The 13,769-nt window shown below is 44.6% G+C and overlaps 1 protein-coding gene across 1 annotated transcript in view; it reads right to left on the bottom strand.

Annotated features, from left to right (window-relative positions):
• Positions 1-13,769, bottom strand: part of lrig1 (leucine-rich repeats and immunoglobulin-like domains 1) — a 37,026-nt gene that overhangs the window by 11,444 nt on the left and 11,813 nt on the right. Inside the window, exons 2-8 of the mRNA XM_070958805.1 lie at positions 12,603-12,674; positions 11,577-11,651; positions 4,882-5,019; positions 4,401-4,544; positions 3,028-3,171; positions 2,314-2,457; positions 490-633 (exon numbers count right to left, since the gene is read on the bottom strand). Of these exons, the coding sequence (XP_070814906.1) occupies positions 490-633; positions 2,314-2,457; positions 3,028-3,171; positions 4,401-4,544; positions 4,882-5,019; positions 11,577-11,651; positions 12,603-12,674 (861 nt within the window). The remainder of the gene's footprint in view (positions 1-489; positions 634-2,313; positions 2,458-3,027; positions 3,172-4,400; positions 4,545-4,881; positions 5,020-11,576; positions 11,652-12,602; positions 12,675-13,769) is intronic.

The raw sequence follows: 13,769 nt of genomic DNA, 5'->3' as shown, positions 1-13,769 counted from the left end.
ACGGCCTCTAAAGGCGAGGGAGGATCTCGAGGGAGGTGAGCAATGTGGAACACTTTTAGACCCAAGTTTGTTGGGAACCAGTGCTCCAGACAAAACAGAAACCCAAAAACAAAACCAGACAAAAGGAACAAAGTGAGAAAAGACACGAGAAAAATAATAAGTTGCCACAGAAACGGCAACAGGCAATAGTGATGCATGAACACCTCGTTAAAACAAAGGAAACCTCATGAATAGAAAAGAATGCAAATCGAGATCAAACCCGCCTGGAAAAGTCAACAACTCCTGCTTTCTGAAGTCAAATGAAGGGACTGTGGAAAGCCTAAATATCAAATATCACAGAGGCAAAACAAATATTGAACATCTCAGCTTTCACTGCTCCCAAGTGGCACATCTTTGCCTTATTGACAGCTGGGGCAAAACTGTAATGAATGGGTTGTTGGGTGTCATTTGGGGCTTGGTAATGGTGGTTGGGGAGGGGTTGGTACTTACAGGATGCGTACAGCCTTGAGGCCTTTGAAGGCTCCCTCGGTGATGTGGCTGATGGAGTTGTGGCCCAGACGGAGAGCATGGAGATCCCCCAGCACAGCCAGACTGCCTTCATCCAGACGAGTCAAGTTGTTGTACGACAGATTGCTGGAGAGAGAAACAGAGCGCAAGGCAGACAGAACAGAGGACAGAGGCAGACATGGAGACGGAGAGAAAGGGAGGAAAAACAGGGGAAAGAAAGAGAAATGTTCTGTGTGAGGTCTGGAAGGAGATGACAGGTTGGCAGAACGCTGAGGCAGCTCGCGACATCATTATACTTAAATTTCATGGCTGATTCAATGTCTATTTGCCACTCTGTGATGTGCTTTTCCATTGTGCCTTTTCCTTCACCACAAGATGTTAACAGAGAATGGGCTTAGCAGACCTCAGAGCTCAACTGAAGTCCTAACTGTTTGACAGGGAGGAAAAGACATTCCTGGTTGAAACTTTGCATGGCTACAACCTCCATTTATAAGCTTACTTGAGCATGTGGTAAACCCCCAGGGAATACACTGTCACTCATGTGAACTGCAGTCCACAAAATGTAACTTATTTTCCTATCAAATCTCTTTTTTTCTTATATAGCTGGAGGAAATCCAAGCGGGATGAGAACAGTACATGGATTTCCAAGCATTTTCACTTGCGTAATTTGGAGAAACAATACTCTGCTAGTAAGAATACGACACCTGACTAAAGGAAGCAGGTGAAAATAAAGGCTTGTTTGAATGACTTGTGAGAATGTTTTTCATAGTATGCATGTACTACCTCTTGATAAATCCTGATTATACATCCAATAATGGGATCTTTCATACAGTGGTCAAAGGCAGTATTGTGCATTTTATTGGCCTCTCTGTGGCCCCTGTCATCTGTCCCTGTGGCCTGGCTTCAGGTTTGCTTGACCAGCCATGTGTGCAGAGATTCTCCCTGATGGCCAGCTCGGCCTTGCATTGGGAATTCAGCAACTGATCCGCGTAAAGATGAGTCTTTTCTATCAGTCGTGGGGGTAATCAGAAATCAAATCATATAACTGCCTACTGGCGCAGCGTCGGGAGGATGATTCACGGGTGGTGCTGGAAGCAATCTGTCATTCACTGACGTGCACACAAGAGACAGCATTGAGATACACCGAGCAAACTAAGGTGAGCGCCATCTATATCTTGATCCGGTCTGACTGTTAGACATGAACAAACATAGGCGCCACAGATACCCCAGGCTACCTCGCAGTTAGCAACGCCTCAGCTGAGCAAAGCACTTTACAGCAGCAATGCGACAGTCATGTCAACAGAACGGGAACAGCTCTCAGATAATAAGTCCTCATTCCGTAGACAAAGGCTGCGAAGGCGATCCTTCAGGGTAATTACCACGGCACAACCGGTAGAGGATTACATGCCGGTTTGTTAAACCCCTGCGCTTCAGAACTGAGTACAAAAACTCTTGTCGAAGAGCTTGAGTGCTGTTGAGCCCAGCTCTAATTATGGGATAAACAGGCTTATTCTGAGCATAGCGTAGCGTATTGAGTGTTAAGGCACAATGTCATTTAACCCTTCGGAAGGTAGATGGATGATACGGGTGGGGGTGGGGAGTGCTCTCGGGCCATAGGGCTAGAGATCCTAGAGATAGAGCAACATTTCACTCTGCAGTTGGTGTTCAAGTTTTAAACATACCTTTATCTTCTAAATTGAAAAACATATACCATGCATTCACTGCTGTTCCTTCCACTGCAGTTCTCATTCTAGGTTTGGGAACATCTGGCACAAGAGTTTGGCTGATTTAAATGCTAGTACTCACAGTTCCCTCAGCTTCTGGCAGAACTTCCATCCGTCAGCGTTGATGCGGGCTATAGAGTTGTTACTGAGGAATAACTGCTGGAGGGAGGTCAGGCCATATAGGGAGCCACTGTTCACCTCTGTCAGGCTGTTGTAATCCAGGTGACTGCAAGAGACAAAAATAAGCAAAATAAGTGTCATTAGGAAGAAAGACATTGAGGATTTGGACACAGTGGTTTACTTGCAACAGGATGGCCGGAGTTTGATGGTAATTGTTGCACCCGAAATGACTAAATTTGCCTTGCTGTCTCTGAAAAATTGCAGCGTAATTGTGACCATTATTGAGTTATTTTGCGTGCAATTAAAGTAATGTGTAAAAATTGCAGGTTGGCAGGACAAGGTGTGATTGTTGCGATTGTGAGCAAGTTCCAGTAAATACAAAAACATGTTATTTTTACAAAGGTTTGGATGAGTACTCCTGTAATAGTCACTGGTGCAAATAGGATTAGTCTCTAGGAGCAGCTGGTGCTTGCTCCAAGCTTTTAGCTGCATCCAAAGTCCACAAATCAGATGGTAAGTTTCAGATTCTAGGTTGGATATTATGCTTTATTGCTCTACATTGTCATGTAGAGTGCTTCACAAATTGTATAATACTCGGCAAATTTCTAATTTTATGTAACTGTTGTTATGCTTATGTATTGATACTGTTTCATTTTATTGTTATTTTCATACATACAGGACTTTCATCTTGGCTAGGTCCCAGAAGGCCCCATCAGTCAGTTTGCTGATGCTGTTCCTTTGCAGCTTGAGGACCTCCAGGCTGGACAAACCCTGGAAGGTCAGACCTTCCACCTGACGAATACGGTTCCTGTTCAGCTCACTGCAGGGTGGACACACAAACCAAAAGAAATGCAGCAAGTGATCACGAGAGAAAATCAGTGATGCACATTATCAACCTCCAAACTCATACTGTCAAAATATTCTGTACATTTCGAAACATGGACATTTTTTTCTCTGACTGACTGAGGAATGTTTTGCCCTCATTCTATATATTCATCCATCACACTGTATTCAAAACCAAACAATCCTGTAGCCTGCGTGCTTCCGTTGGAGCTGCGGCATTTTGTAATTAACAAACTCCAGGCTTAACAGGCATTCCTCTGCGGTGTCCTTTCCAGCTGTGGCATGAGGCCAGAGCTGTATACCCCAGGATTTAACTTACAAACAAGGGTCAACTTCTGACCCTATGACTTAACAGTGAGGCAGTGCAGGGTTATTAAACACTACAGTGATTATTCATTTTGCATATAAAGTTTCTGCATGTGAATCTGTACATCTGGTACGTGTGTGTGTGTGTGTGTGTGTGTGTGTGTGTGTGTGTGTGTGTGTGTGTGTGTGTGTGTGTGTGTGTGTGTGCGTGTGTGTGTGTGTGTGTGTGAGTGTGTGTGTGTGTGAGTGAGTGAGTGAGTGTGAAGACTCTAAAAGCCCTCAGGTTGGCAAAGATAAACATCCACAGAGGTCTTTTGTGTCAGATGTGCATCAACGCAACCATGTGCAGATCCAGTGTCACCGGGGCCACCTGTCCCACAAAAGGCACCAGGAGAAACTACTGGAGCCACAATGGAGGAGACTCCCATTACTTGAGTCCCTTTGCTCTCCGGAACGGAGGTGTTGAGCTACAAGTAGGTCGACCTCGCTGTTGCGCTGGAGGGAAGTTTGACAAAGATAATGGAGCACGGTGTGGGGAATGCACTAGCCACTTTGGGGATATGAAGGAAGGCAATAAATTACTAATAATATGGCTCTGGTGTTTACCTTGTCAGACCTTATCCACCCCTAGAGGTATAGCTCACACTAATAGCGTTCCAAATGTTAAACCCACAGACCTCAATCAACAGACACTACAAACTCCACCTCATTGAAACTTCATTCTTTTCAATCCTGTAACGTTTCCAAAGGCTACAGCTGGAAAACTCAGATTTTTGACATTTGTGTTTAGGCTGAAAATGAATATTGTTTTCGCAGGTCAAACTGTTCCGTCAGATCAAAACACAACCTTGTCAGCACGCTAACGATGTTGTTTAACTGATGAAATCCAGTGGTACTCACAGCTGGGTGAGCCTGGGGAGCTGGAAGGCTCTCACGGGGATCTGGCTGATGCGGTTTCGGCTCAGTCTCAGGACCTGTAGTGTTGAGCCCAGATGGTCCAGAGCTCCGAGCTCAAGCACACTGATCTTGTTGTTGCTCAAGTATCTGAGCACAGAAACAGCACATTGTGACATAAGAGATTTCTCACACATCTCAAATGAGCTAAAACATGAATGGGCCTGTTTCAGTCTCTCTGGAGTTATTTTCCATACTTCATATATACTGTAGCCAATTTTTCCCACATGTTTTCATTAATACAGTCGATGTAGCTTCGGTATGGTATACAGTATACAAACATCACAGATTTTGAGTGCACTGTTTTCTGTTTCACTGTATTTTTCTACTAATATTTACTGTTGTAAAAACCCAGAGGGACCATTAAAGTTTCATCTTATCTTAAGATTTATTAAAGAGCACAGTAATTCTTAGAGATTGTACTTACAGGTCTCTGATTTGGAGGCCGGCAGGAAAGCAGTGCCCTCGTAGCTCAGTGATGTCATTATTGCTCAGGTCCAGGGTTTCCACAGAAACCAGCTCTCTGGTCCGCCGGCCGTCTATACTGCGGATCTTATTATGATGTCTGGAAAATAAAAAAAAACACACATAAAAGGCATTAGGTGTGGTTGAAAATCCTACTAACAGAGCTACGACTCTACCCTATACAGTGTCTGTATCACTATCTTGGAAAATATGACCCTGCTTAACTTCAGTGTCCTTTTCCCATCACCCAAGGAAGACACTCCAAATCCCCCGCCTTCTCTAAACCCACTCTCGGGCACAAAGAGAGCAGAGTACACAGAACAAAGTGGTCCTCATCCACCACAAAATGTGTGCTTCAAGAGCTTCCAAACAGAGGGTGGCCTTCTTTAAACAATTCCAAGGACACCTGTGCTTCTCAACAAAGCTAAGACGCAAAATCTATTAGATAGCTGGGGCCTCTGTGATCAGCCAGGGCCAGTTGAAGGGGGATTTCAGAGTACTTCAGTGTGTCATGGAATGGCTTTGTGATTTTCAAAAAGTTCCAGCCAAAAAGGAGTGGGGACTACTGGCTAGATAACAGAGAAGCAAAACTAAAACCACCTTGAAAAAAATGCAACAAAACAAACAATTAACCTTCTTTTCCTCTATCCTTTTATCCTCTTAATGTACCTGAACCCAGAGCCAAGCAACAGCATGTCACCATTTTTAGTCCAGAATTTGCAAAGCTGACTAGAAAAACACAACCATCCCATTTCTAGGAGTCTACACACGAGGAAACATTGCATGAAGATGTCTCACTCTGCTTTGTCTGGCCTAGTAAGCCTGGGTGGGCCAGAGGGCTGGACAGATTTTTGTTTATATTTTGGCCTGTTACAGGGTCCTCTGTCAAGGGGTCTAACAAGGTCTTCTGTCAAGGGGTATCCTGTCCTCCTCAACATGTGTGGTGGGCTATTTTTGGGGACCAGGACCCAATTCCACACATAGATGAGAATGGAAAAAAGGCAAAAGAAAGTAAAAGACCCAGTAATTATGCTATATTTTGAGTGTAATTGAGAAGATGATGGTGCAAACACTGCTTCATTGACAAAGTGACAGACGCACTCACATAAGCAAACATACAGTCGGTGTATGTTAAACATAGCAGACAGACAGTAAATGCAGAACACACAGACATCCTTCTGCCTACTGGCTATACCACGTGTGTGTGTGTGTGTGTGTGTGTGTGTGTGTGTGTGTGTGTGTGTGTGTGTGTGTGTGTGTGTGTGTGTGTGTGTGTGTGTGTGTGTGTGTGTGTGTGTGTGTGTGTGTCATCTGAGCATACATGAAAGACTTCCCTGGGTGACATATCTGACACATGTCTAGGGATGGGAATATAAGTTAGTATCGCTTTCATTTAAACAACACATGAAAGAGTGTAGAGGAAATATAAAATAAAGTATCTTTATTTGGTACATAACAAATCATAAAGGCACTAAGGCTTGACATCAGCTCCCAGAACTGCTATAGCTTCATGTACTAGGATTCTTCCTTTCACCAGTCACCCAAGTGAAAGCTACATTACAACAGTTAGTTTATGTTTTATGCACTTCTTTTAAGCAAGTTTATCTAAGGCACCAATACTAGTTTAAACAACAAGTTTTTAGTGTCAACTTGTATGCAGATCATGTTATTAACCCATACACCTCCTCTCACACTCTCTCTCTCTCTGGCTCCTTTTATATAAAAGATGTGCATTTGATGCGGGTGACTGATGGGGTTGACCATACAGATTGACAGCTGGTACTGAACTGGTCTGCACGGGGTATTTCACTGACCTGCTTGAGATCCATTTTGCCCAAATCTCTGTATGTGTGTGTGTGTGTGTGTTAGTATGAGTGTGTTTGTTTGACAAAGAGAGCAAGAGAGAGGGAGAGAGAGAGCAAGTGTTCCACCAGTCAAACTCATCAAAACAAGGTCAGTCCCTCCTTCCTTTCTAGCCTTCAGCCAGCAGACACACACACACACACACACACACACACACACACACACACACACACACACACACACACACACACACACACACACACACACACACACACACACACACACACACACACATATATATTGGTGTCTGAGAGGAGGAGGGGTCACACCACAGTGGCCCACCTGAACAAACAGTGGCAGAAATGGTTAAGGATGAGCCATGCAGGCACGCCTGGGCAAACACACACACACACACACACACACACACACACACACACACACACACACACACACACACACACACACACACACACACACACACACACACACACACACACACACAAATAACAAAAGCACACATGGGACAGAGCCACAGACAGTGGCTACAGTGGGCCTGAGCAAAAAGGACTGAGGGGAGGCATGGGGGAGGGGAAAGGAAGGGGGGAGAATGAAGGGGTGAGGTGGGGTCAACAGCTGGTGACCTTTGCTGGGAAAAACAGATCAGTCTCAAACTGGTGGGAGAGGTTGACCTCTCTCACTCTTTCTCTCACCCCGTTCTCCTTCCACCACTCAAACCAAATTCCCTCTCCCCTCCTCTCTCCCCCCTCGCTCTCATTCCCTCCCACAGTGAGAGCCCAGCTGCGTGTGAGAGACAGATAAAGCCCTGGCGCTCACTGTGTTTGAAGTCCACACATACAATAGTAGCGTTTATAAAAACTGATTATCATACAGCCAGGGACATTTCTGATAAAGAGGAGCTGGGTTCACTCTTGTTCCCTTTGATGTCCAGGGGCCTTATTCGCCTTGAGTCCTCTTAATTCCAAATCTTATTACCCTGCCCCATTGACCATCTGATTATCATGAGCCTGGCTCATTTTGACACTTCTTTTGATGTATAGAGAGCGCATCGGCGGTTTACACTAGCGCGCCCATTCTCCTGTTTCCAGTGTCATCTTTGAGGGCGATTGTTTGGGCCGTCCCGTTTGAAGCTGCCGGTCGGGACAAAAGGAGAATTATTTCAAAATCAGATCATCCAGCAGGCCATATGATTTCTATCCTGAGCTGTTTTAAAGGCCCTTTTGATGCTCACTGAGCCGGCCATGAAAACAATGGGAAAGTTTGTGCTGTCACTTCGACTGTGTATTTTTAAAACTGTTTGTTCCTTTTTTTTGTCCTGTTTGTTTTTTCCTTTTTTTCCATCCTGCTGTGGTATTCTGGGAGTTTGAGGGGATGGCGGTGGACTTGTCAGGTGCATTGTGGGACTGTGGGTGCTTGGTGTGTGGTCAGTTCTTCGGGAGCTTCTAGGTGATCAGGAAACATTTGCTTTCAATTTAAGACAGAAGATGCATCTCAGAGCTCTGTAGTGATTGGTTGATGGCCATCTGAGCAAATGACAGTGACTGGCCCAACAAAAAGTTTAAACTGCAGCAATACAACATGTAGTCAGGCTTATCTGAGCCTAACGAATTTCACAAGAGCTGCCAGACATTGAAAGGAAAGGCATGAAAGTGACAGAAAGCGGAAAAAATGCACAAGAAAAGTCACCTGTCAATCAAGAAAGTAAGAAGAAAAGAGAAGAGAGAAAGAAAAAAAGGAAGGAGGGGAAAAATCCGGCCCACTCACCTACGCCTTCTTAGTCTACCTGTTCCTCTTTTACTCTTTCAGCTACAAGACTTTAGAGTTTTGTACACTGTCTACCGCAGGAGTGAGTCATCAACTTCTTCGTGAGCGCAAACCTTCAAAGTTTCTGAATCTCTGAATAGCCATGTGCTGATAAGATTACACAGTCTGATGATCATGTTGGAAAAAGTCAATCATCAGCACTCCTGATGGTCGTTGAATGAACGTGAAAATCTCCTGGCAGTATCAAATTTACGTTAATGACTAAAAAGAGACTTGTTCGTATCACATTTCCAATGAAACCATGTAAGATGTAAACCGTCTTTACGACAAAAACGGTTTCTACTTCTGCTGACAAACCATTTCCCTCTCCAACTCCCACTGTGATAAATACTGTGCGCAGCTACTGGCATCCTGCTCTATTCACTCCAGGTTGTGGCACAGTAGGATCATGGCAGTAAGTAAAACTAAAATATACCATAAGTGTTTGTCCTTTCCTTCGTACCAGGTTTGCCCTCATCGCAGAAATTTAAACTTAACATTTATAGAGGCGGAAACCCTAACCCTAACGCTAGAAACTTGAAGTTTCCTCAAGCTATTTAAAATGTACAATTCAACAAACATCAAGTTATCATTTCTGTCAGACAGTGCAATCCTTGTCAGCCACGAGCAAACTGATACACTCAAACACTCTGAGGCAGTCAGACAGTAGCAGCCACATACTGTGATGGGCCCTCTGAACGAGTTCACTGCTGAATGGGGGGCTGAAAGCTTTTATTTTCTCAGTCAATTTGCATGTGTGGGTATGGGTACTACTCATGTTGTGGGGACATAAATCTGTTTACAGTCTGATTGTGAACACCTGCCTTCCTTAAGGGGACTTGGCTTTAGGTTGGGGCAAGGTTAGGTTTAGGTTAGGTTGTGCTAAGTGTCAGGGTGATACAAGTAGGGGTTATGGTTAGGGTTCATCTCCAGGAAATGAATGTAAGTCTATGCAATATCCCCAAAAGTGAAGGAAACACAACTGTGCGTGTGTGTGTAATCCACTGTCTCATACAAACTTGTTGTCAGACGACATTCCAGACTATCTCAACCAATGCCAAAAGAACACTGCGCTGCAGTCTATACCGCTGCCTCTGCCAGGGCACATACGCAGAAGCTCTCACACTTCAGAGGGCTTGGTGGTTGGCAGGGGAGGCGCAGTGCATTGAATTTACTTTTGGGAATAACCCTGTGCATGAGTTCACCTCTCGATTCCCCTTTTTCCTTCCTTCGCCTCTCTCTACCCTCCTGCTGCCTCCTCCACTACTTCTCCTTAACCATTCCTCTTTCGATATGAGGTGATGTCACCCTGATCTGACACGATTTACAGCCCCCGTCTTCCCTCTCTATTTTCTCATCCTTCCTCCCCTTCTCACTGTCACCCATTTTACTGTAAGCCATGTGACTGACAGCTGCAGCTGCAAGTGCTTCAGCGGGCCCTCACTTCAGCTGTGTGGCTTTGTAAAGATCCGACCCTCCCTCCAGCCTCCATCGGGCCTACAGGCCTTCCCTAGCAACAGGCTTCAAGTCAGGCCAAAAAAAGACACCTCGATCATTTTTTTTTTGGGGGGGGGGGGGGGGGGCTGCGACTCTGCATAGTTTGTGCAAGTAAAGGTGAACTTGCTCCGATCTGTTTTGTATCAAAAGCAAAGTGAACAGGAGTTTGTGCCAAACCCTACACACCAAGACTGAAAGCACACACAAGGAAAACTCAGACCTTTTGGAAAGATGACACATTTTAACAGACAGATTTTCTAAATCTTCACTCACTGTTCATGTTTTTCACAAATGTTCTGACCTCATGAGTGGATCATGATTCATTTCTGAGAAGTAGGCAGATGACACATGGGGAGAGGTGAAGGCACAACTCCCACAGAGCCACTGAAGATGACACGACAGTGACCAATATTACAGGAACCTGCAGCTGTATGCTTTAGTCAGTCAGCCGGCATGCTAGCACGGTGTGAAACAATATGCGCAGGGTGAAGCTTATGGTTGGCACTAGACTCGCTTAGGGGAGTTTGGCTTTCTTGTTTCAGGCTGAGTGAGATGTAAGAATGTTCCCCGGTCACACAAGGGGAAAAATCTATGGCACACTGGAAAACAACAGGCCACCCAACAGATGATTTGGAAGGATGGATGGATGGAAGGCTGTCGCAACTGTATTCATAGTGTCCCTGTGTCTGTGTGTGTGTGTGTGTGTGTGTGTGTGTGTGTGTGTGTGTGTAACCAGAAACAGAGCAAGAATCACTGCCATTTATTCTCTTTTTAAGAGTTATAAGCTTTCATATCAGCTTCAGCCTTTTGATTTTCATGGCATGCTTATTACGGTCTACCCTGAGAAAACCTTTTTTCATCAGATTAGGTTATCTTCTGAAATATAACTTCTATTATGAGCTTCAGCTGTACTGCCATTATCATATTTAACACGATACATTTCTGTTAAAATGTTGCATTTACTGCCTCCCAAAGTGCAACCAGAATAAAGTTCTTGCCTCAATAGTGTCAAAAAAGGGGCTGTTGATGGACTACCAGGCACACGTTTGTAACATACATAAGCGCACACACGGCCTTCCCAAATAGGGCAGTAAATCTCGGGTGAGATGCCAGTGCTTGCAGTCCCCACAGGCACAGTTTCACAACTGAGAGCATCAAGATGGAACCATATACGAGCTGACTCTCCAGGCAGCCAGCAACGCTCACTGTGGACAAGAGCGCATGGCCAGCAAATAGGACTCGTCAGTTACGTGACCACATACTAATCGCTCAAGACAGAGCTCCATATTTACGGCAACAGAGCAGTGCAGAGGGGATTTTTATCAAGTTTAATGTAACAGAATCCCATTCATCCCTAACGTCACATTAATGCAGTATTACTTCTCAGATGCAAAGGCATATGGATCCTGCACAGATGTCAAGAGACTATTTCAAGAGCATTTCAAAGAGGCCACTGACCTAAGAATACAGTAACAGAGAGCCAGATAATTTTGGTGTCATGTTAAGCGGTAAATGGTCGGGCAGGGGGGTACTCACAGGTAGAGAGATACAATCTTGGAAGCAGCCTGTCCTAAATCTGGTATAGAGCTCAGCTCATTGTGGTCCAGCCGCCTGAAAGTTGCAAATACACATAGTAGTAGGTTAGTGACCAAAACTGTGGCCTGAAGGAAAACACAAAGAAATGCACAACAGTGATATGTTGTTCTGAGATGAGAGGACTTATTGAAGAAGAAGACACAAAAATAAGAAGCACAGGAAAGAATCATATTAGTCCTGCTGGTGAAAATAAACAGAAGTACAAACTCTATTTTAAATCTCAAATTTAGGCACGAAAATAGAGCCTGCATCGAACTAAAGCTACAGTGTTTGTGAAGCTGTACTTCGATTGTATAATTGTAGATGCCAGCTGAGATGCCACTGTGTTGTCGTGGCTACTCCACATGCTCCATCACATGAGGCTGAATTCAATCAAACCTTGCATAAATCAAAAGAACTCCAACTCAAACTGTCACGTCAAGCAAGCAAGTAGCAAGTCATCCTTTTAAAAAACAAAAATAACATGGGAGTAAAACACATGTCGAGGAGCGTATGACTGGCCGGCCGGCCTGCCAAAGATGTCACCAGTGTGTGTATCATCAGTTAGCTCGCGTATGTGTGTGCATGTGTCTTGTGCACTGGCACTGAGTGACACAGAGCCAAGCCCTCTCCTCACCATATAAAATATTTACAAGGCCAGCGTTGGCCACAGTATCAGGTGGTGGAGGGGGAGGCTTAATATAGAAAACCACCACTTTATTCTCAATTGGACTTCGTTCAAGGCAACACATACGAGGATGCCACTAGGAAGTAGAGTGGCATCCATAGACGTTAGTCAGAGTGAAGTCATTGATAAAAATGTGTCACAACTGACGCTTATGGATTAAATTGAAAAAAAGAAGTTGCATCTAGAGTCTAAAAACTGAGAAAAAAAGTAGCAAAGTATTGAAGAAAAAGTATTGAAAGTATTCGAGTGTCGATTGGAAATCATGTGTACGAGTGAGAATTGTGTTGGTGACTACTTACAGCTCTCTCAAGTTGGGAAGGTTGACAAAAGCTTCAACATTGATGGTGGTCAGCTTATTCTGGCCAAGATTTCTGAAAAAAAAAAGAAAAGAAAAGAAGGTGTTAATACAAAAGAAGCAGGTATGTTTACATGCCTAATAGCAGACAGAATCATCAAATTATCAGCAGCACAGAAATATTTTTCTGAACTTTTATTGCACTCGTCATAGCAGTTATTCAGTAGTTCAAATAAGGATCCTGATCAATAACAACAATTATGTCTTCCATTTGACAAACGGCCCCATCCGCCCACATTAAGTATGCCTGAAAACACTGCAGTACATCCATTCAGTCGGCATCAAGGAGGGCCCGATCAATATTATCGATACAGAGTGCCTCTGTCCTGGCTCACTTTCCAAACATAACCCACAGGCTATTCATCTGCAGCGGTCAATTTGCACTTTAGGCTAACAGTGTATTTAATAGCTGGCACTTGACTTGTACGGAGGCTTATTAGAGCAATTTGTCCTGTGATATAGCGTTACCACCGTCAGAGACCGAGTGAGGGGGAGGTTTGTGTGTGTATGCACCTAACTCGCATCTGTGTTTCAGATTGTGCTTCCCACGCCATGCGAATCAGATTTATTTCACGCATAAACAAGTGCTATCTCTGTCACACTCACACACCTCCTGCCTGGCTGGCATGCAGCCTGCCCGTTGGCAGAGAGGAGGCTGCAGTGAGAGTGGTGTTTGTGTTTGTGTGGTGGGGTTAGGCTGGGCGAGACAAAGGGAGCCCACAGCTCCGAGCCGCCTGCCTCCCGCTCCACCAACCCCCTGTCCAGACGTGAGAGACAGCCCAGGAATGTTTCACAGGCCTGCCGAGAGATGGCCGCTTGTTCCCAGAGACTGGGGACACTTTTTACCTGATGCAACACATTCCTCGTCCTCGTGTCCCATTGTGGCCTTAAAAGACTGCCGTGCAGGTGGGGGTGGGGGAGGTGGGTTAAGGGGCTGAACTCTGAGGAAGAAGTTACTTCACGTCATTGATTCTTTCTTTTTGAAGGAATGGATATGAAGTAAGCTTGTGTGAGTAGACTGAGTCAATACGGCAGCATAAGCGTGCTATTGTCTCACATCATACACACTCCAATTTTTAATCCCGTTTATTCTCATCAATCTTGATCTCTG

Source organism: Chaetodon trifascialis, chromosome 3 (genome assembly GCF_039877785.1).
Source record: "Chaetodon trifascialis isolate fChaTrf1 chromosome 3, fChaTrf1.hap1, whole genome shotgun sequence".
Classification (NCBI taxonomy): Eukaryota; Metazoa; Chordata; class Actinopteri; order Chaetodontiformes; family Chaetodontidae; genus Chaetodon; species Chaetodon trifascialis.
The sequence above is the reverse complement of the archived record's forward strand: the minus strand, read 5'-3'. Positions and strand labels throughout refer to the sequence as shown.